Below are 23,554 nucleotides of genomic sequence, written 5' to 3'. Positions count from 1 at the left end.
AAATGTAATTTATGGGCAGCTATATCTTTTCATTTACTTTGCTCTTAATCATGTTGGTGCTCTGTAAATGTTCAGCCTGTAAATGTTCTTAAATGGCCTTTCAACCAAGCAGTTTGATCAAAGAGGTCAGGTTCTGTCTACACATGAGCTTGCTCCTTTGATACTCATACTTTTTTCTGTCCTATAGCTATCTACGCCTTTGAGAATCTATTTAACAAGAATTGTATTTTGCTTGTTTCTTTGCCAGGATTAAGACTATAATGAGATAAATAAGGTAACTCATGTTCGTGTTTCTAGGTGGAAGGATAATATACTGTAGGTATATGCTCATATGTTGTTTACCAAAAAGGGTTTGCTTTTTGAATTACACAGTCCCAGGTTCCAGTTTTCCTCCAACACCATTATTGGGTGAACTCAGACAGTGTCATGTGACTTCCTTGAGTCTAAGTTTCTTATCTGTAGATGGCGAGTTTCTGTGGATGAAATTGCATATGTGAATACCTAGCCCAGTGCTGAGCTGGAGTAAAGTGCTTTGGTGACTACTCCCTCCCTTGCTCACGGTTTCTTACTTACATTTGACTTTCATGTGAAATCGTTTACTACTATTCATGTATCAAACTAACAGTTTTAACTCATCTCTTGGTATTTCCTATATATCAGGTTTCGTTTAGAATATAGTTGCCTAAAGATCAGGGATAGTTTATATTTTATTATTTGTATGTAACACCTGATAACCTTAGGCACTTAAATTTTAATTTTGATGTTGCCAATCTAGCTCCAGTTCAGGATTACTGAGTTGAGATTACTACTTGAATATGTATCAGAAGTTAATTTCATTTTGCAAAAGAGAAATTATCTGTCAGGAAAAATAAATATGAAAAAGGTAGCGAGAAAAATTTAGCATTTATTGAAGTCCACTATTTGTAGATGCTGAAACTTAATATAGTATCTTAACTAAATTTTTGCATGAGATCAGGTACTGTAGAAGGGATATAAAGATGACTTTAAAAAGTTCTTCCTCTCAAGGGGCTTATGATTGCTTTCAGGGAGATAAGTATATAGATATGATCTTCCGGTTTGAATTCTTTTGCTAGGGTTACTATAACAAAGTGCCACAAACTGGGCAGCTTAAACAACAGAAATGTATTGTCTCACAGTTCTGGAGGCTCTAACTCTGAAATGAAGGTGTCAGCAAGGTTGGTTGCTTCTGAAGACTGTGAGGGAAGGACCTGTTTGAGGTCTCTCTCCTTGGCTTGACAATGGCTGTCTTCTCCCTGTTACTGTGCAGCCCCTTCCCTCTGTCCGTGTCTCAATCTGTCCAAATGTTCCCTTTCATAAGGACGCCAGTCATATTGATTAGGGGTAATCCTAATGACCTCATCTTAACTTGATTATGTCTGTAAAGATTCTGTCTTCAAATAAAGCCACCTTCTGAGGTACTAGAGGTTAGGACTCCAATATATCTTTTTGGGGCAGGGAGGACACAATTTAACCTAGAAGACAGTTTTCTGCATTAGAAGATCCTACAATTCATTCCTCAAGGCAGAAAGGAATAGAAGACTAAGTTTACATGTAAGTAAACTCATTTCTAAGGTGCTATTTCCAGTCAGCCTTTAGTTTGTCGTTTGAAGCCAGAGCTAAATCATTTCTACCCCAAAACACAATATCTTCAAATCAGTTCTTCCTCCTGCATTTCAGTTTTATTTTGAATTATTCCAGCATCTCTCACATCTTTACTCGAATGTAACAACCCTATTTAAAATAAGGTCAGCTCACTTAGTTCCTTTACCCTACTTAATTTTTCTTTATAGCTTTTTTCATAGCCTGACGTTATAGAGCATGTATCTATCTCTCTGAAAGACACAGCAGAAGGACTTTGATGGGACTTTGCTGTCCCAACTTAAACTATTCATCAGTGAAAACTCAAGAACCAGATAGATTCAGATAAATTAGGACTGTTTTTGTCACTTCATGCTTGAATGTCAATGTGATGATGACCAGGGACTCTTTGTTCACAATTATATTTCCAATGCCTAGAGAAAAGTGCCTGACAGTACCTATAGGGCACTCAATAAAAATAAGTTGAAAAAATGAACAAATGTTTGTTTGCCTGCTCCTTTTCCCTTATTTCCTACATGCAATGCTAAAATTTATGTCAGGCACTGTACTAAGTATAGGATAAACAACCTTTATGATCCCTACGAGGTAGATATTTTTTCTGCTCTCATATTACACACTGGGCAACTGAGACACAAAGAACTTCTTGAATTAACAGTTTATTTAAAGTCACAGAGAGGTAAACTACGGAGCCCTGATTAAACCAAAGTCTCCTGACCCCAGAGACATTGGCAGTAACTGTCTCTGCAGTGTCACCTGAATCTCTGCTTTCCAGTCCTACATTTTACCATCTTCTTGACAAAAGAATTTTTCTAGAGCACTGCTTTTGTAGGGCAATTCTGCCGCTTAAGTCTCTTGATGACTTTCTTCCATGTAAAATACTTAAATGCTTAACATTTCAATGGTTTCTTCACCTTCTAGTTCCGTTAGGGACTCGTCGGGGAGAGGGAGATGTAATATATTTCAATTGAAGAATGATGAGTAATAGCTAAAGATGAAAGAGAGGATACATGCATTGTGTGTATCCCTTTTCTAGGCTTTTGGGATCCTGCAGTGAGCAAAATAAAGTCTGTCCTGAAACTTACATTCTGGGAGTGTGGGCAAAGGATAGCGAGAGCATGCAGCCAGCTGCTATTTTATATGGCAGGGTCAGGGAAGTTCTCTGAAAAAACAACACTAACAGATCAAAAGAGGTAAAGTCAGAGAGATGAATTTGGGGAGCAGTGAAAAGTCAGATCATGTAGGGTCTCGTTGTAGGCAAGGATAACACCTAATATGGGTGCTTTATGAAAGATCACCAGTTTCTGTTTTGTTTTTGTTTAAAGTATAATTGAGTCTAAGTTGCCGCCTGTGGAAACCTAGGCTGCTGGCATCAGGAAAGCACAGAGTGCCATCTAGTGGCTATTTATCATAAATGTTAGGTGAGCCTTCTGAAAAATAAGCAAACTACAGAAGTTTATGCTGCCAGCTCAGTCATATAAATGGAAAATGTGGATGCCTGAAGAAACCTTTGTTTATGAACTATTTGAGAGTAATTTACATACATTGTACCCCTTTACCTGTAAATACTTCAGTATTCCCTTAGAATAAGGACATTCACTTATATAACCTCAATATAATTATCAACATAGGCAATAGGTTTTCTCCAGATTGTTGCCGTTACTTCCTTTCGTGTCAGTATTATCTGTTCCTTTCTAAAACCTTTCCTTATGAAGAGCAATTAGTTTGCTGCCATTGGCCAGCTGTCAGAAACTCTCAATAAGCAAGGAGAATCTTAATTCCTTGACTTTGGATTAATTCAGGGATAGCTTTAATTTCTATTAAAAACAGAAAGAAGAGAAGAATGCGGTAGTCCCACTTATCTGTAGTTTCACTTTCTGTGGTTTCAGTTACCTGCAATCAACCATCGTCTGAAAATATTAAATGGAAAATTCCAGAAATAAACGATTCATAAGTTTTAAATCGGCTTCTCAGTAGCATAATGAAATCTCACACCATTCCTTTCCATTCAGCCTAGAATATGAATCATCCCTTTGTCCAGTGGTTCCCACCTTTTAATCACTTAGTAGCCATCTCAGTTGTCAGATCTACTCTTGTGGTATTGTGCTTGTGTTCAAGTTACATATATATATATAAATACTTTTTTTTTTTGACTGAACTATTTGAAAGTAAGTTGCAGACAGCAGACAGCCTATACAGATATTCTTTTACATATTCATATTTTGCCAATGCCTTATAAATGTTATGGTTTAAAAATCATGGTTCAATTAAGGTTTTCATATTATATTTGGCTATATTTGTTTATCTCTTTTCATCTAAAACAGCCCCCCTGCCCTCTGCCCAACTTCCCTTATATCATTGACTTTTTCAAGATACCAGGCCAATTGTCCTGTAAAATATCAAACTATCCCACACTCTGGATTTGTCTATATCTTCATGGTATTTTTCAACTTGTTCCTTTATCTCTTTTATTTCCTTTAACCTGGAAGCTAGGTTAAAAGATTGATTGGGTTTCAGTTAAATATTTTGATTAGAATATTCAAGATAATGTTCTGAACTTCATACAGTATCATACTTTTAATTTTAGTTTTCAATTAGAGTTGACATTTTATATTTCAGGTGTATAGCATATAGTGGTTAGACATTTATATAATTTACAAAGTGGTCCTCATCTGGTACCCACCTGGCACTATACATAGTTTTTACAGTGTTATTGACTATTCCCTATTCTGTAACTACCAATTTGTACTTCTTCATCCCTTCACCTTTTTCACCTAGCCCCTAGTCCTGTTCCTGCCTGGCAATCAATTATCAGTTTGTTCTCAGTATCCATGAGTCTGTTTATTTTGTTTGTTTATTTTGTTCTTTAGATTCTGGATATAAGTGAGGTCATATGGTATTTGTCTTTTTCTGACTTCATTCACTTAGCATAGTACTCTCTAGGTCCATCCATGTTGTCACATAGTATATTTTTAGTGGGAAGTTTGATCATATGGTTATTGGAATCTAGTTTTTGAATAGTTTTTAAGGTAAAACTTTATGTTATTCTATTACAGTGCATAACCACCTTAGATTAAATTAGAAAACATTAGCCCTTGCACATATATTAATTGAACCTGAAGGCTTTTTTGTCCCAAATGGGAGAACGAGTTTTGCTTTTATTGCATACTTTCTCTTCCCGGACTGCTATTCAGTAGCACATGAAAAACTAGACAGGAAGTAATGGCTTTCTTTCTGGACCAGCTATGCAATCTTGTTCTGTATACTTCGCTAAAATACTCAAAATATCTTTTCCTCAGTTATGTACTCATTACAAAAAGCAGTGATAGACTTGAGTATCTTTCTGGTTTTGAATTAGCCTAAAACAGGGAAGTTTGGTCTTTTTGGTATCACTAATGCGAAAAGTATTTAGATGTTGTATGCAGTTTTATAGTTCATGTTTTTGTTGTTTAAAACATATTGCTTCTTTTAAATTTGATCCATCTTTGGGGAAGGGAGATATAACATGTTTATGAATTGGAATTGCTAAACTATATTCTTTTGCAGTGCAAAAATATCCTAGATCAGAGTTGTCACTGTCTTTTCTGTGAGATTTTAGGCAAAATGTAGGGGGGAAGTTACATAATAATAAAGTCCAGACTTTTTTCTTTCTGTTTCCACCCCCTCTACTTTTAGTGAACAACCACCCTTCCTTGAGAGAAGCGACAGAATGTGTTTACTGGCGTGCTGGTGTATGAGAAGCATCGGGCATGACTAGATAAACACAATGAAGCTACTTTATAGTAACAGGAAAAAAAAAAACCCACCTCTCCTTTAATGTCAGAATGCTTTCATGTACAGTGTCACACAAGAAGCTTTACTGAAATTATATAAATAATCTTTTTAAAAAGGCAAGCAACAGAATAAGATTTCTTATTGACAAGAATAGGAATAGAATTAGTGTATTGTGGTTTTTAAATCCTAATAAGTGATGTTTCTGCTAAATATGAGAGGATTCTAGAGGCAGTGATGGTTCAACCATAACAAAAAGTGCCACTCTAAAAAAGGAAAATAACCCTCCATTTAACAAGTATATCCTAAGTCCAGAGTATTTTAATCTCAAATAGTATATCTTGAAATTAATTGTAATTGCGTTAAATGCAGGTACTATCGGTAACTTTCTCCCAAATTTTTAAATTGTATCCCTCAGATTAGCTGCCAACTATCAGAGAAAAGCTATAGTCAAGAACTCCAGCCCAAAGAGACTATCCATATTTTTCTATGTGAAAATAATAATAATAATAATAATAATAATAATAGTAAAAATAATAGCACCTGTTGCCAGACACGATTCTTAGCCTTTAATGGGAGCTAACTCATTTAATGTTACAGCAATCATACAAACTTGCTTTATTTTTATGACTTTATAGGTAAGGAAATAGACTCAGAGAGGTTAAGTTACTTGCTTAAGATCACACAGGAAGTAAGTATGGAAGCCAGGATTTGACCATAGGCAAGTTATCCTAGAGTCCAGGTTCATATAACCCTCTATGTTATAATGTCTTTCATGTTAAATGGTATAGGATTGGCATTGAGGTTCTGGAAGAGGGGAGACAAAAGGGCACATCTGTGTCTTTTAGAGTTTTTTAGTGTTTGTCAATTTGTATAGAGAAAAATCCATTTTCTTTTTCTATTTAACCTCAATTGCCATGAATTCCCTGGTATAGGTAACTTAATCAAACTGGGACTATGAAGAAGAAGGGATTATGCTAACTCCTTTTCTTCTGCAAGTGTTTGGTGTGCAATGTCTTTGTTATCATTTTTGTGTTGTTTTGGAAAATCTGAAAATCAGAGTGCTCTCAGAGGCAGGTCTTGGGGAAAACACACAGACAGAAAGGTATGCTTGAGACAGTGGAAGAGCCTAGCAATATGATACATTTTTTAAAAAGATAGTAATGGATACTCTAGAAGTTCATTGTATAGAAACATTTTCTAATGTAGTAAGAATTCAAAATGGAACATATTGATTAAGGGTTACAAATAGGTGACCCTTTTAGCAATTTACAATTTTTACCTCAAATGAACAAATTGGTAATCAATTTTTACATAAACAAATGAAGGTGATTCATACAGCCAATACATTTACTCAGCCCTCTCTTGTTAGATGTTTAGGTTTCCAGGTTGTTCAAAGAAAGAGATTATGTCTCTTGGTATAAAAAAGAGAGAGTGGAAACCTTGTAATTAAAAGCTTCAGTCCTCTGTTCTACCCTTTCCCCAGTCATAGGCCTACTTCCCAAGGTAAATACTTTTACCTATTTCTTTGTGGTTTCTTTCGTTTATTTTTTTTATTGAGGTGTAATTGACATATAACATTATTACTTTTGTGTTCTTTTGTTTAGATGCACATCTCCAGCATACTTATTGCTATTTCTTAATTCATCAGCTTTAGCTATTACCATCAATTCCTGCTATGATTAAAGGAGATTTAATTAATTTATTCTACCTCCACTCTTTCTCCCAATAAAGCACTGTTTAGATCTAGTTTTTTAACAGCTTTTTTGAGGTATGATCCACATCTATAATTCAAAACTTCACCCATCTATCGTATACAGTTCAGTGGTTGTAGTATATTCACAGAAAAGTGCAGTTGCCTCACAATCTAAATTTAGAGCATTTTCATCACCCATCCACCGCCCATTAGCAGTCACTCACCCTTACATCTTTCCCCAGATTCTTGCAACTAGTTATTTACTTTCTATGTCTATGCATTTGCGTGTTCTGGACATTTCATGTAAATGGAATAGTACATGTGGTCTTTCGAGACTGACTTCTTTCACTTAATATGTTTTCAAAGTTCATCCATGTTGTAGGATGTGTCACTATTCTTTTTTATGGCTGAATGTTTCATTGTATGGATATGCCACCTTTCGTTTATCCATTCATCAGTTTCCTCTCCCTTCTTTTCTCCCTCTTCCTTTCCCCCTACCTCCACAGCCTAAATGTGTGGCCCCAGGTATGTTGTGTAATTTCCAGGTCCTATGATTAATAAACCTGTATATTTTCAGAGTTCCCTGATGGTTATTACTAAAGATCTTGAAATCATAAGAACCATAAGGGCTGGTCCAGCCACAACATTGGTTATTTATAGGCTGAGACCAGTACAAAACAAGTTTTAGGATTTTCTCTGTATTATATGCCATCTGCATGTAATAATCGATTTACTTCTCCCTTTCCAATTTGGATACCTTTTCTTTCTTTTTCTTGCCAAATTGCTTTGGCTAGGACTTCCAATATTATGTTGAAGAGAAGTGTGAGAGTAAGCATTTTTGTCTTGTCCTGATCTTAGAGGAAAGGCTTTCAACTTTTCACCACTGAGTATGATTTTAGCTGTGGACTTATCATATATGGCCTTTATTATGTTGAGGTACGTTCCCTTTATACCCACGTTATCGAGAATTTTTATCATAAATGGATGTTAAATTTTGTCAGATGCTTTTCTACGTCTATTGAGGTGATCATATGATGTTTATCCTTTATTTTGTTAATATGGTATATCACATTGAATCGGGGGTATTGAACCATCCTTGCATTCTCTGGACTAAATCCCACTTGATCATTTTTGTTAATATTTTGTTGAATATTTTTGCATCAGTATTGATCAGGGATGTGGGCCAGTAATTTTCTTTTCTTATAGCATCCTAGTCTGATTTTGGTAGTGCTGGCCTCATGAAATGAGTTTGCAGAGGTCCACTCTCTTTTATTTTTTGGAGGAGCTTGAGACGGATTAATATTAATTCCTTGAATGTTCAGTAAAAGTCACGAGTGAAGCCATCCGGTCCTGAATATTTATTTCTTGGAATGTTTTTGATTACTAATTGAGTCTCCTTACTAGTAAATGATGTGTTCAAATATTCTACTTCATCATGTTTCATTCTTGGTAGATTGTATGTTTCTGGAAATTTATCCATTCTAGGTTCAATTTGGTATTGTATAATTGTGTTCGTAGTCATCTATTATGATCCTTTGTATTTCTTTTATCAGTTGGAACATCTCTTTCTGATTTTATATATTTTAATCTTTTCACTTTTTTTCTTCTTGAGTCTATATAAAAGCTTGTCAATTTTGTCTTTTTAAGGAACCAGCTCTTTGTTTCATTAATATTCTCTTTTGTCCTTGGTCTCTATTTCACTTATTTCTGTCCTAATTTTTATTTCTTTTATTTCCTTTCTTTTACTGAGTTGGGGCTTCATTGTTTTATTTTTTCCTCATTTCTTGAGGTATAAAGATAGGTTGAGACTTTTCTTGTTTTTTGAGGTAGACATATATTGCTATGAACTTCCCTCTTAGAACTGCTTTTCTGCTATCCTATGTTTTGGTATGTTATATTTCTGTTTTTGTTTCTTTGACCCATTGGTTGTTCAGTAGCATATTGTTTGTTTAATCTCTACATACTTGTGAATTTTCCAATTTTCTTTGTGTGATTAGCTTCTAATTTCATAACGTTGTCAGAAAAGATGCTTGATATCATTTCAGTCCTCTTAAAGTTATGAAGACTTTGATGGCCTCACATATGATCTGGAGAATATTTCATGTAATCCTGAAAAGAATGTGTATTCTTTTTTGTTTGGGATGGAATGTTCTGTATATATCTATTAAATCCATCTGGTCTAACATGTTAAAGTTGATGTTTCCTTATTCATTTTCTATCTGGATGATCTATCCATTGATCTAAGTGGGGTATAAAATCCCCTACTATTATTGTATCATTTTCTATTTCTCCCTTTAGTTCTGTTAATACATTTGGGTATTCTTGTGTTGGGTACATAAATATTTACAAATGGTATATCCTTTTATTTGATTGACTCCTTTATTATTATGTAACACCCACCTTTGTCTCTTATTACAGTCTTTTAAAGTCAGTTTTGTCTGATATAAGTATAGCTATTCCAGCTTTCTTTTGATTTCCTTTTGCCTGGAATAAATTACCTTTTTCATCCCTTCATTCTCAGTCTGCATGTGTCCTTAGATCTTTATAAATAGGGAGAGTGTTTCTATCCTTCTATGCTAATTTAACTTTAGGGAAATAATTCTGAACCTAGAATAAAGATTATCCAAAAATATTCAACAGCTTTATTTTTAGTAGTGAAAAGTTAGAAACACATTGAATGTCCAGCTGAGCAGAATGTGCCAAAGAGATATATGTAAGATTTAAGAGATTGAATAGGAAAGAGAGGGAAAGTTTACAATATAGTAGGAAAAGCAGAATATAATTTTATTTATGTAATATTGAATTAAAAATGGTTTTTATAAAAATACAGTGAAATAACTGGAAGAAAATGTAATAGTTTTACCAGTGATTATGTTTGGATCTTGTGATCCAAGTAATTTTTCCCTTTGTACTTTTTTTTCCCCAGATTTTATTTAATCATGTACTGACTTTTTAAAAGTCGTATTTTCCTAACATGAGGTAAAGAGATAATTAATGTTTTTGTAGCCCACCACTAGATAATATTCTGTTTATATTATCTGTTCAGTTGGGGAACATTTTGATAATGATGTTTTCTTAAAATCCCGTTTTCTTCTGTCCATTTGGATTGAACATGTTCGTATTATTTCTTAGATCTGAAACTCAGCACCGAGGCTCTGCTCCCCACTCTGAGAGTGATCTACCGGAACAGGAAGAGGAGATTCTGGGATCTGATGATGATGAGCAGGAAGATCCCAATGATTATTGTAAAGGTAAGGCTTTCTGTAGGAAATACTAAGTAAGATATAATCCATGTATATGCAGTTTTTCACTTGAATGTTTGGTCTATCAGTGTAAACAGTTTTGTTGCTTTCTGCTTATTGCTCTTTTTTCTCTTAAGCTAGGAAATGGTATTTCTTCTTAGTTTGACTTAATTTATTAAAGCTTAATTTTATTTAAATCTGTTTTTACCCTTTTTTCTCTTTAAAAGTAATAGTGCATATTTACCTTAGGAATTTTCAGAAATATATTAAACGAAAGAAAATAAAAGCCATCTTTAATGCTATCACTCAGAGGTAAGTAGTGATAAGATTTGGTATGTAGACTTTTGCAGAACACCTTTTAATTATTTTTCTTCATAGAGATGATTGCTAAGATAAGTTAAACTGGAATTATAGATACTTAAACTGTGTCACAAGGTTGCCTGATACTTCTGTTTCTTTATGAGACTCTCTAGTATTCTTGGGTAAGAACTTATAACAGAATGCATCTTACTATATAGGAGAGCCTGGTTCTTTTTATTCTCAGCTGCCAAAAGATAGATGTTGAAATACCTTTATTCATGCCACTGTCGCAGCCTTGTTTTGTTGTATTTTAGAGAAGCAAATTTTCTGTTTTCTTTTTAAGTTAAATAAATGGAATTCATTGATCGTTCTCCTAAAAAACATCCTGAGACTGCAACTGTAAATAGATTTGTATGTTTAGAGAAATCTAGTGGATTACCAAGGGGCAAGAATATTATGATACATAACCTTATTTTTTCTTGAGGATGACTTATTTTTTTAAGTAGCTTTGTTCCACAAAGCATCTCTTGCTCACTCTAAGTCATTAATCTTAATCTATAGTTTGTTTGTTTGTTTGTTTGTTTGTTTGTTTTGGTAACATAAGCTTAATAATACTGTGTGGCTGACGTGACTTAAATTTTCTTCTGTTGAATGGATTGTATAAAGGAAACCATTTTTATTTGATAAAAGGTATATGTATAGAGGTTGAAAAATGGAATGTGAGATACTTTTTCAAACTATTTCCCTCCTGTTGTTTCTTGCAGGAGGTTATCATCTGGTGAAAATCGGGGATCTATTCAATGGAAGATACCATGTGATCCGAAAGTTGGGCTGGGGACATTTTTCAACAGTGTGGTTATCGTGGGATATTCAGTAAGTTTTTGTGGTCCTGCAAAAGAATTAGTTAGGTGTGATCTTTATGTTCTTGGGCAAATAACTTTCCTTTGGTGAAGAAGACCCTAGAGACAAACGATTAATTAAATTAATATCAGCAAGGCACTTAGCACTCCAAAAACAAAGCATCACAAACTAAAGAAAGTATGGTGTGTATATTCATAGTTTTTCTCACTGGAATAGAGTTAAATTTCTGGGTGATGTCCTAGACCAATCTATGTGAAATTATTTTCTTATATTTTGTTTTAGTAACAGATTTGCTCAGTCTAAAGCTAACTATTCTCTACATAAAAATCACAGGCAGTTCACATGTTTACCTAAAAGTATACCATCTGTCTTTGATGAGACCACATTTGCTATCTGTCTTTGATGAGACCACATTTGCTATCTATGCACGTTATTATTTTATCAATTTGTTTTCACCCAAGTATTTCTTTTGACTTCTTATAAGAAAGTATTATAGCTTTTAACGTTTTAGGTTTTACCATACAAATATACACGATACTTTTGATTTGGTGGGGTTTTCTCTCTTATTTATCCCCATTTCATGGTTTTAGTTGGATTCAGGGAAACATTAAGAAGGTATATTTTAACTTAGAGAAATGTTTGGTGACCGACATTACCCCAAAACAGATCATCTTCTTCCTGTAAATTAAATTTGGGCAGTTAATTAACAGGTATAAGTGGTCCCTTAGAAGTAGCCTGTGTTTGAGTATAGGGAATTGTGAAATCAATATTGGTACTTTTGTCACTGTGTCCCAGTTATAGCTAAATTTTAGCTTCCTGAAGTAAAGGTAGGACAGTTAGTCTTAATTGTTTGTGTTTGTTTCTTAGGGGGAAGAAGTTTGTGGCCATGAAAGTAGTTAAAAGTGCTGAACATTATACGGAAACAGCACTAGATGAAATCCGGTTGCTAAAATCAGTGAGTATTAGATCGTATGTGTGACTGCAATGCATTAAACAAATTTTATTCAATTAAGATATGCCAAGTGTAAATTCTTTATTTTAGCATGGCTTATTTTTACTATAAAGTTCCAATATCTTTAAAGAAGTAGAGGAAAATGACAATATTTACATATTCTGAGCATATGGTAGGGAATTGGTGGAATATGCTGTCATGAGAATTCTTCCTACATACACACCAAAAAAGTTTTCAAATAAACAAAAATGTTTATTGAGCATGTTTTATGTGCCAGATAGCACAAAGAATGTTTTTCTTTCCTACTATGGTTAAAAGGAAAATTATGTGAACGAATATATAATATGTTTTGTTTTAAAATGTTATAAAAATAAACATAGTATTTATTCCCATATACCTAGAAACTTAGGTAAAGTTATCAGAAACTTATTTTCTGTTTTGTTATAAACCAGGAAGATGTCAGTGAAGTAAAAGGAGCTTGAACTCAAGAGTTAGAAAACCTGGGTTTTAGGATCAATCAGCTCTATCACAATATATCTTCCAACTCGTCATTTTATTTCTTTTGAGCCTTAAATTTTTCATTTGTAAAGTGACAGTGTTAGACCAGGAGAGCTCTAAGGAATACTTTTCAAAGTGCCGCTTTGCGACAAGAAAATGAGTTTGTACCCCAAAGTAAATTAATGTACTGCTTCCTTCATTAGGAAAGTTTTTCTATGAAAAAAAAAATATCAGCTGAATAAACAGTGTGGTTAGTGCTGTAGTTGATTTGCATCCTGCAAAAGCTTCTTAATTCCTCATGGTCTGGTAACCAGTAGTTAATTTAGGAATCACACTCTGAGTAACAAAATGTCATTTTAGAACAATAGTCTTTTTTAGTTGTATTTCCTTTTGTGAACCATTTAAATTCCTTACCTATTTGAGCTTTTAAAATTTTAGTATGTTTTTCTTGTAGACTCGTAAAAGTTTTTCTTGGAGTAATTAATTTTTTGTTATATTTGCTGCAGGTAGTCCTTCCTCCACCATTTTGGTTTATTTCCATGCTTTCCTTTTTACTAAATGCTGTTTCTTCCTCACTTGCAGGTTCGCAATTCAGACCCTAATGATCCAAACAGAGAAATGGTTGTTCAACTACTAGATGACTTTAAAATATCAGGAGTTAATGGAACACGTATCCTTTTAAAAAAAACCTTTGAAAATAAATCATGAATTAACTTTATCCCAAAGAAAGGAACCAGATTTGTATAAACAGCATTGGTCTCTCTTCTCAAGGCAAACTGTAACCAAATTACTTTCTTTTGTTTTAAATTTCTGAACCCAGATGTAAATCATGTCTGTCTTTGTATGTTGTGATTTTGGGGGGCTTTTTCTCCTTTTCAGCCAAATTAAACCAAAATCAAAAGAGCTTTTTTAGAAAATAGCCTTAATTAAAGGTTTTTTGATTTTTATTAATTAGCATGTAGATTTTAGTGGAAGTAATTTTTCATGATAAATATTGGATAAACAAGAATTTAACACACTTTATTATTTATCAGGCCTCAACATTGAAAAGGCTATGCGTATAGGTTAATGCTTAGAATCTAAACAGGTGTAATTGTTCACATTCTATCAAAATGAAAAAATTGACTTGTTTCATGTTTTTATCTGGATCCTTAGAATTTTAGAAGTGGAAGGAAACTTAGTTGATATCCTTTACAAGTTAACATCAGAGCAGCAATCAGCGAGATAATCAAAATGTTTTTTTAACAGCAATGCTTATAAAAGCCTATCAGATTTTTCAAAATAAAAGAGAATCTCTCTCAGATTGGAGACTCTAAAACTGCCAGTTCATAAACTATTTGCAAATGTAAAGGGAAGACATTTCATATATCATTCTATTTCCCTGCATGTTTTAACTTCTTTTAACACACAGTCTTAATTGCAAGTGATACACTTTTTTTAAGAGGTAGTGTCATATGGACTGTGGTAAGAGATTTGAAAAGAGACACTAGAAAAGAGGATGAGAGAACAGGTGATGATGTGAAAAAATTTATCATTCTGAGGTTAGTTACGAATTATTTATTTGAAGAAGTAAAAATCACATATCCCCCGATATGTCGAAAACTGCTTCAAGAATCATCCTATTTTAAAACAGTATCTTTTATCTTATTATGGTCACTTTTTTGATGGCTCTGTGTGTGTATGTGTTCAAATTATTAAGAATAACCAAGAAATAACATATACAGGATCTAATGATGGCCATTAAATTCTGTTTCTCTATAATTTAATCTTATAATGTTTGTCATTTGTCAAATTTTTCTACTAATTTAGGAAGTTTACAGATAAAACTATGCAAATATTCTAAATAGTCTCAATAATGCTTAGTGACTTTATTTGACCGAAAGCAAGAAGGCTTTTTAAAAAATTATTGAAACATCTTAGTAGATTTCAATTTAAGTTCCAAGATACTTTCCAAACATTACCCGGTAGTTTCTCTACTTTCTCTCCACTGAGTCCCTATTTTATTCATTTCTCCCTTTTCACTCAGCCATTTCTCTCTGCCCTACCTCCTGCTTGTCTCAGTTCTCTTGGCTACTGAATTATATTGCTGCTAGAGATTGAAAAGGGTAAAACCAGTAACGCTGAGTTCAAGGTTAATGGGTTAGTCTTCTGCCCCTCATCTCTTTTCACAACACAGGCATGCCTACACTGAGCCATATTGCTGGTTTCTTTGTTTTGTTTTGTTTTTGGTATATTGGTTTTTCTCGGCGCACTGTCCTTTCTTATATTAAAATATGAAGGACCCTGAACTAGAAAGTTAGCTATACAGATTTTGATATAAATTGAAGTCATCCATGGGTGGTAAGGGAAGAGGAGTAGTTAAGAAGGGACAGCTGGTCTATACATAATATTGACATTGGCCAGCGATTGTCATTATTACTGGCTACCTATGTTACCTACCATGTGTTAGGATCCTTTTTTCTTTCCTAGTATGTATTTTGCCTCTTTTGCCAACTCCTCTTATTCAGAATGCACCCTGAATTTGGCTTTTAATTAGTTTTCAGCCTTTTGTTTTTTTCTTTATACCATCTCCTCAAAACATGTTTTTTATATATCCTTTTGATATTTTATTCAACTATTTTTGTTTTTTCAAGCTACTAAATTAAATGTTTGGTCATTTTAATATTACTGCGTACAAATTTAGACAACATTGTTGCCAAATTACAACATTTCCCTCAACAAATAAAAGTTTACATTGAAGCTGGCAACATTAAGAAAATAACTACGGACATGCCACCCTGAAGAAGCCCGATCCCATCTGATCTCAGAAACTAAGCAGGATTGGGGCCTGGTTAGTACTTGGATGGGAGACCACCTAGGAAGACCAGGTGCTATAGGCAAGATAGATAGATAGATAGATAGATAGATAGATAGATAGATAGATAGATAGATAAAACGAATGAATGAATGAATGAAAAAAAATAGCTTAAAATTTTGTCAAAGCAATCTGCGTTTTTAAAATTCTGTTTTGGTATATTGTATTTATACAAAAGTAGAATAGTTTAATGAATCCCCACAGATCCATTACCCATTTCAAATATTATGAACTTACAGCCAGTATTGTTTTGTCTATACTGCCTGATAATTTTGTGGCCTATCTTAGATGTACTGTTTCGTCCATAATTATTCTAGAATGTATCTCCAAACGATAGGGACTCTTTTAAGATGTAACCTGATCACAATTATTATACCTAAAAATATTGGTACCAATTTCTTAGTCATTTGGTATCTAGTCAGTGTTTCAGTCTCTCCAGATATCTCATACTTTTTATTTTTTCTTAGTTTTTTTTTCTTAACTTGAGTCAGCATTTACATAAGGTCATTGAAAGTTTCTTTATTTTTTGGCACATCAAGATGTTTGGCACATCGTCTTCTACATTTCCTGTTCAAACCTGGAAACATCCATTTCTCCAAGAAGCCCTAACTCCTTTTTAGTTAGAAATGGCGAACAGAATCAAAGCACTAGAAGTACACTTTGCTATTGGGTTGATCCTTTTCATCATTTTTATGATTCGTTAATCTATCGTGAAGAGTAATGCCCCCCTCCATTCCCTCTTCACGCTTTTTTTTTTTTTTTTGATCACTTGAAGTTGCCCCCACAGCTTACTCTTGTGGGTGAGTAGATTTGTTTGAATAATTTTTTTTCTCTGGTTTTCATTTTGGATAGTTTCTACCGCTATGCCTTCAAGTTCACTAATCTTTTTATTCTGCAGTGCCTAATCTGCCGTTTATCCCATCCAGTGTATTTTTCATCTCTCACATTGTGCATTTCATCTCAGAAATTCAATTTGGGTCTCTATATCTTCTATATCTACTTTTCAATATATGAAATACAACTATACCTTTAATTTTCTTGTCTACTAATTCTAATATCTTTGACAGTTTTGGGTTAGTTTCAAATGATTGATTATTCTAATTTTCGGATATGTTTTCCTGAATCTTTGCTGCCTGGTAATCTTTGAGACATTGTGATTTTTACGTATTAACTGCTGGATATTTTTTATCTCCATAAATCTTCTTGAGCTTTGTTCTGGGAAGCAGTTTTGTTTCTTGGAAACAGTCTGATACTGTTCAAATTTTACTTTTATGATGTGTTAGGTGGATCCAGAGCAGTGTTTAGTCTAGGGCTAAACATTCCCTCGACTGAGGCAGTACCTTCCTGAATAATTTATCCAATGCCCAGTGACAATGAATTTTTCTAGTCTTTTTTTTTTAATAAACTAATAACACCTTATTAGTTTTGGGTGTGCAACATAATAATATATAACACAGTATTGTTAACTGTAATCACCATGCCATACATTACATCCCCAGGACTTATTCATCTTCTAACTGGAAGTTTGTACCTTTTGACCACCTTCATCTATTTCTTCCACCCTTCCCCAAACCTCTGGCAACCACCAATCTGCTCTCTGTATCCATAGGTCTGGGTTTTTGGTTTTTCTTTAGATTCTACATATAAGTGATATCATCTAGTATTTGTCTTTCTCTGACTTATTTCACTTAGCGTAATGCCCTTAAGTTTTATCCACATTGTTGCAAATGACAGGATTTCTTTTTTTATGCCTGAGTAATATTCCATTGTGTTTATGTACCACCTCCTTATTCATTCATCCTTTGATGGCCATTTAGGTTGTTTCTGTGTCTTGACATTATAAATAACACTGCAGCAATATGGAGGTGCAGATATCTCTTTGACATAGTGTTTTTATCTCCTTCAGATAAATACCCAGAAATAGAATTGTTAGATCATCTGGTTGTTCTATTTTGAATTTTTTGAGGGCTCTCTATACTGTTTTCCATAGTTTCTACACCAGTTTACATTCCTACCAACAGTGCAGCATTCCCTTTTCTCCATATCCTCACCAACACATGTTATAGCCATTCCAACAGGTGTGAGGTGATCTTCTCATTGTGGTTTGGCTTTGCATTTCCTTGATGATTAACAGTGTTGAGCACCTTTTCGTATACCTGTTGGCCATCTGTATGTCTTCTTTGGAAAAATATCTCTTCAGACCCTCTGCTCATTTTTTAATCAGATTGGCTTTTTTTTTTTTCTGTTGAGTTGTATAAGTTTTTTTTTTTTATCTATTTTGGATATTGGCTCCTTATCAGATATATGGCTTGCAAATATTTTTTTCTGTTCCAAAGATTGCCTTTTCTTTTGATCGATGGATTCCTTTGCAGAAGATTTTGTTTGATGTTTGTTTAATTTTGCTTTTGGTGTCAAATCAAAAAAAAAAAAAAAAAAAACATCACCAAGACCAACATCAGGGAGCTACCACCTAGGAGTTTTATGGTTTCAGGGCTTACACGCAAGTCTTTTAGTTCATTTTGAGTTGATTTGGGGGTATTGGTGTAAGATAGTGGTCCAGTGGTCTTTAACATGTGGCTGGCTGTCCAGTTATCCCAGCACCATTTATTAAAGAGACTGTCCTTTCCTCATTGTATAATCTTGGCTTTTCTGTTGTAAATTAATTAACCGTATATGTTTGGGCTGATTTCTGGCCTATGACTATGAATTTTTCTAGTCTTTTTCACGAGAACAGTCACTGTTGGTACCCTGTGGGAAAACTGTGCACTATTTCCTCTAATCCTTCCAGAAGGTTTCTTTTTCTGTCTGCCTCTGATAGTTTTCTCATATACCTATACCAGTTAGTGTACTGCTAAATACTTGAGGGGATCCCTCTGTAGATCCCTTCTGCAGCTCTCTCCTCTGTGATACTTTGTTCTATAGATGCCTTAGTCCCTCGAGACAGTTCCATATCCTTAAATGGAAAGTCTCAAGGTAGTAAAATGGAGCAATCATAAGGTTCAGCTCATTTCCCTTCTCTCAGGGGTCACTGCCTTTGTTGTGTGATGTCCAAGATCTTTAAATCTGTTGTTTCATGCATTTTGCTTGCTTTTGTTTTTTTGTCATTTCAAGCAAGAGAGTAAATCTAGTTCCTGTTATTCCATCTTGGCTGAAGCAGAAGTTCCTAAGTGTTTGTTTAACTCTACGAAATTACCAGTTTTATCATTTTACATTTCTCTTAACATTCTATGAGTTCTTATTGTTCCACATCCCCACCTACATTTGGTCATGTTAGTCTTTTAATTTTAGTCATTCTAGAGAGTTTGAAATAGTATCTTATTGTAATTTTAATTTGTGTTTCCCTGAGGTAGTCATGTTCCTTTAATCATTTAATTTAGAACAATTCTTTCTTTTCATGGCGTTAACTTTTTTTTTCTTTTAGAATCCAGGACAGTTTTTAAAAAATTATTTATTTAAATTGGTTTCAAGTATACAGCATGGTGGTTAGATATCTATATAGTTCGTAAAACGATCCCCCCAATTGCTCCCTCCCTCCCCTGACCCTCCATCTAGCCAGTGCATTAATACCAATTGCATTCCTGTGCTGTGCTCCCCATCCCCTTGACCATCCGTCAGCTACTAATTTGTACTTCTTTAACCCTTTACCTGATTCTCCCAGCCTCCCAAACCCCCCTCCCTTCTGTCTGTCACCAAATTGTCCACTATATTTGTGAGTCTGTTTTTGATGAGTTTGTTCTTTTTATTCCTTAGATTCCACATATAAGTGAAATCGTATGGTATTTATCTTTCTCTGTCTGACTTAAATACCTTCTAGGTCCATCAAAGCAATATCTTTTCCATCCCCTTCCTTTTCATATGTAGGGATCTTGTTTTCTTATCCTTTCAGCCACTCTATCTTTTGATTGGAGCACTTAATTCTTTTCCATATAAGGTACTTGATAGGAATGTTCATTCTGTATTCCTGTTTTTGATACATGTTTTTTCGTCTTAAAGAAGTGCCTCCAACATTTTGTAATACTGGCTTGGTGGTGATAAATTTCTTTAGCTTATTTTTGTCTGGGAAGCTCTTTATCCATCCTTTGACTCTAAACAATAGCTTTGCTGAATAAATTATTCTTGGGTCGTCATCCTGTCGAATATTTTTTGCCAAGCCCTTCTGTCCTGCAAAGTTTCTTTTGAGAAGTCAGCTGCCAGTCTTATGGGTGTTCCTGTTTAGTAACTATCTGGTTTTCTCTTGTTGCTTTTAATATTCTTTCTTTGTATTTAACCTTTGGCATTTTAATTATGATGTATCTTGGTGTGGGCCTCTTTGGATTCCTGATTTGGGGGATTCTCTGAGTTTCCTGGGGTTTTATGTCCATTTCCTTCACCAGGTTAAAGAAGTTTTTCATCATTATTTCTTCAAACAACTGTCCAACATCTTGATTTTCTTCAGTTACGCCAATTGGACAGATATTTGGACCTTTAATAGTGTCTCATATGCTCCTTAAATTCTTTTTATAGTCTTGGCGCATCTTATCTCTTGCCATTCTGATTGAGTGTCCTTGACTTTCTCATCCTATAGATAGGGTATTCGATCCTTTTCTCTGTTCACTCTGTTTATTCCTTTGTCTATTCCAGATGTGTTCTTCATTTCATACTGGTTCCCTTCTGTAATTTCCATTTCAATTTTTATGTTTAGCTCTGTTGAAGTTCTCACTGAATTTATCTACACTTCCCAAAAGTTCATTGAGCATCATTATAACAAGTATTTTGAACTCTGCATCTGTTAGATTATTTGATTCCATTATATCTGGATCTCTGTTCTGTTCTCTCATATGGTTTCTGCTTCTCTGTCTTCCCATTTTGGCTGCCTTTCCGTGTCTGTTTCTATGTACTAAGCAAAGCTCCTAAGTCTCCCAGTCTTATTAGTATAGATCTGTGATGTAGGTATCCAGTGGCACAGTTTTGAGAGGGGTTCAGCTGGAGGCCAAACTTAGCCCAAGCCTCTACCCCTCTGGGGCTACCCGTTAAGATTCAGCAAGCAGTCCACAGATGCTGTGCTTATAGTTGCTTCAAATCCCACACCAGAAGCCAGCTGACTCCAGTGTGAGTTTAGGTGCTGCTCAGTAAGGAGCACCTGACTCACTGAGGATACAATTGGATGTGGCTTGGGTGGGGCCACGAGTTTGGGAAGGCGGGGTTTCAGGGAATATTCTGGGCAGAGCGACTTCCTGTCTGATGGCCTCACAGCTTTGGCAGTGCTGTGTCCATGCACTGGGAGGCAGGGAGGGCTCAACAGGAAACAGTGGAGACTGCCAGCACTTCTGTACAGAGCAAGTCTCGCCTCAGCCCTCACTCCGACAATGTCTCCCTGTAAGCCCGTGGTGCCCCCTGTGCACAGCCAAATTGGCACTGGTGCTCAGAGCGAGCAGGTCCCTTGCCACAAAAATCCGCTGGTGGACACGGGCCCTTTAAGAGGCATCTGCTGCTGCTACAGCCTTCATCTCAGCCGCTCACGACCAGGCAGCCCCGAGTCCTTGCCGGGTCCTCCCTTCTGCCCGTTGCAGGGTGATTTCTTGGATTTCTCCATAGTTTTATGGCTTGTTCATCAAGATGCCAGGCGATTTTTCCTTGCTGCTGCTCCTAGTTTCCATCACAACTTTGATTTGGTCGCCAGAAGGATGAACAGAGCCTCTGTCATCTATGCCATTTTTACCTCTCCAGTCCAGTTGTTTTGTCCCTTCATTTGAATCTTATTGTTTCCTCATGGTTAAATTCAGATTAATCATTTTTGTCAAGTATACTGCATGGATGATGTTTTGTTCTCATTGTGTAACTTCAGAGGGCACATGATGTGAATTTGTGATTATTATTTGCTGATAAGTTTAATCAATTGGTTAAGGCAGTATCTTTCAGATTTCACTATTTAAAAGTACTTTTTTCCTTTTCTAATTAATAAATAATATGTGGGGTGATATTGTCACACTGTGACAATTTTTCCCAACAGTCTTTCATTTAATATTCTTAGAATTCATTGATACTTACCTGAATCAGTTATTACTATTGTAATTGTAAAATGATGGTTTTCTATTTCTGTCATACTTTGTATATTTATTACTTGACTTTTCCTCTAACAGAAATTTACATCCCCCCAACACACACTTATTTTAGTATCTCTTTGGACTCATTCTATTTCTAATTTATAAGTTAATTTATAATGTTACTCTTTAAATGTTCTCAAGTTTGGCTAGTGACATACTCTCAAGCTGGTTCCCATTTCTTGACATGTTCTTTGACTATTAGCACAGCAAGGTTTTCCAGATTTGCTCTGGATTTGGCCATTTTTTTAAGGAGCCCAGGTTTTTCTTTAGCGGAGAATCTTAAAAGTCTGGGCACTAGGTCATTATTACATATGCATGTCTTGACTTCCTAATTTATGTAGAAGCTTCTAGAGATAGAAGATACCGGTGTCTTGCTTCTAAAATTCCTGCAGTGCCCTACTTATAACTAGGCTCAGAATATTCCTGCTATGTGATGTGATTGGGACATTTACACATAAAGAGAACATGTGGTAGCACCAGAATCAAGATTAGTTTTGTGAACTAGAGACCATAGAGCAGGTCAGCTTCCTGTTTTTTAAAAATGTTGGCATTTACATTTTTAGGTTTAAGTATTAGTACATCGTCTTCTCTAATCAGAGCATAATATATTTTCCTTGCTTTAAGACTGGGAGTAGGAGTCGTTACACTGGACATTAGTTTTGATATCAGGGGAGAGTCTAATAAACAACTTAGGCCTAGTGCTTTCACTAATTCATGTACATGTTTCCCTTTTTCTTTTACCACTAAATGTTTTAATGTGCATAGTTTTATTAACAGACCAACGCCCCAGAATTTTCCATTCCTTGGATGTTTTCAGTGACTAAAGAATTAACTTTTGGAATTACAGAATGTTGACAGCTAGATATATTTCTAGACAAGCTCTATAACTTTATATACCGAAAAAATAATACAATAACAATTTTATTGGGATGGAACACATCTTATTGCCCTTTAACTCCTTAACACACTTCTAGATATCTGCATGGTGTTTGAAGTTTTGGGGCATCATCTGCTTAAGTGGATCATCAAGTCCAATTATCAGGGGCTTCCACTGCCTTGTGTCAAAAAAATTATTCAGCAAGTATGTATCTCAGTACTTTCTATATGTCGATTTTTAAAATATTTTTTAAGTGTCCGGAGTTTTCCTACTTCTCATAGAACCTTTATTTTTAAAACTAGGGGTTTTTTAATTGCTAAAATTGTTTTATTCCGCCCCTACAATTTATTATATTTATTCTGTTTTTAAATGTTTTAGCATAATCATTTTTCCCCAGGTTTATCTCCTGTAATAATTATTAGAGGGGAAGCCGTGTGCAGTGCCTGATTTGGGAAATTTGGAGCCCTATCCAGAAGTTTTGGTTGCGAATATTGATCCTATATTAATAGAGAATTGCTGTGTCAAATTACCATCATCTTTATATATAACGTTATTCATGGCCATTTTCTGATATTGTAAATAGCTTTCAGTGTTCAATGAAGAAGTTTACTATCAGGAAAATATTAATACTTCAAAGGGCAAATAATTTGTTTGGATATGTGTTTTGGTGAAAAGAGCTCCAAACTGGGAAGCAAGCGACCTCACTTCATCAACAAGGAAATTTGAATTAAAAGATATCCAAATCTGTTACCTACATTTCAACACTTAAAGGGCATGTTAACCATTTATTTTGTCTTTATAAT

The 23,554-nt window shown here is 34.7% G+C and overlaps 1 protein-coding gene and 1 pseudogene across 4 annotated transcripts in view; both read left to right on the top strand.

Annotated features, from left to right (window-relative positions):
• SRPK1 (SRSF protein kinase 1) overlaps positions 1–23,554 on the top strand; it is a 60,155-nt gene that overhangs the window by 11,366 nt on the left and 25,235 nt on the right. For all 4 annotated transcript variants that reach the window (XM_016120236.2, XM_016120237.2, XM_036239278.1 and 1 more), the window contains 5 exons: positions 10,217–10,335; positions 11,391–11,499; positions 12,355–12,442; positions 13,520–13,607; positions 22,849–22,955. In XM_016120236.2, the coding sequence (XP_015975722.1) occupies positions 10,217–10,335; positions 11,391–11,499; positions 12,355–12,442; positions 13,520–13,607; positions 22,849–22,955 (511 nt within the window). The remainder of the gene's footprint in view (positions 1–10,216; positions 10,336–11,390; positions 11,500–12,354; positions 12,443–13,519; positions 13,608–22,848; positions 22,956–23,554) is intronic.
• LOC118604548 lies at positions 15,697–15,816 on the top strand (annotated as a pseudogene).

The sequence above is a fragment of the Rousettus aegyptiacus genome, unplaced genomic scaffold (genome assembly GCF_014176215.1).
Source record: "Rousettus aegyptiacus isolate mRouAeg1 unplaced genomic scaffold, mRouAeg1.p scaffold_m13_p_1, whole genome shotgun sequence".
Taxonomy (NCBI): Eukaryota; Metazoa; Chordata; class Mammalia; order Chiroptera; family Pteropodidae; genus Rousettus; species Rousettus aegyptiacus.
Note: the sequence above shows the minus strand (reverse complement) of the source record. Positions and strands in the feature narration are given on the sequence as shown.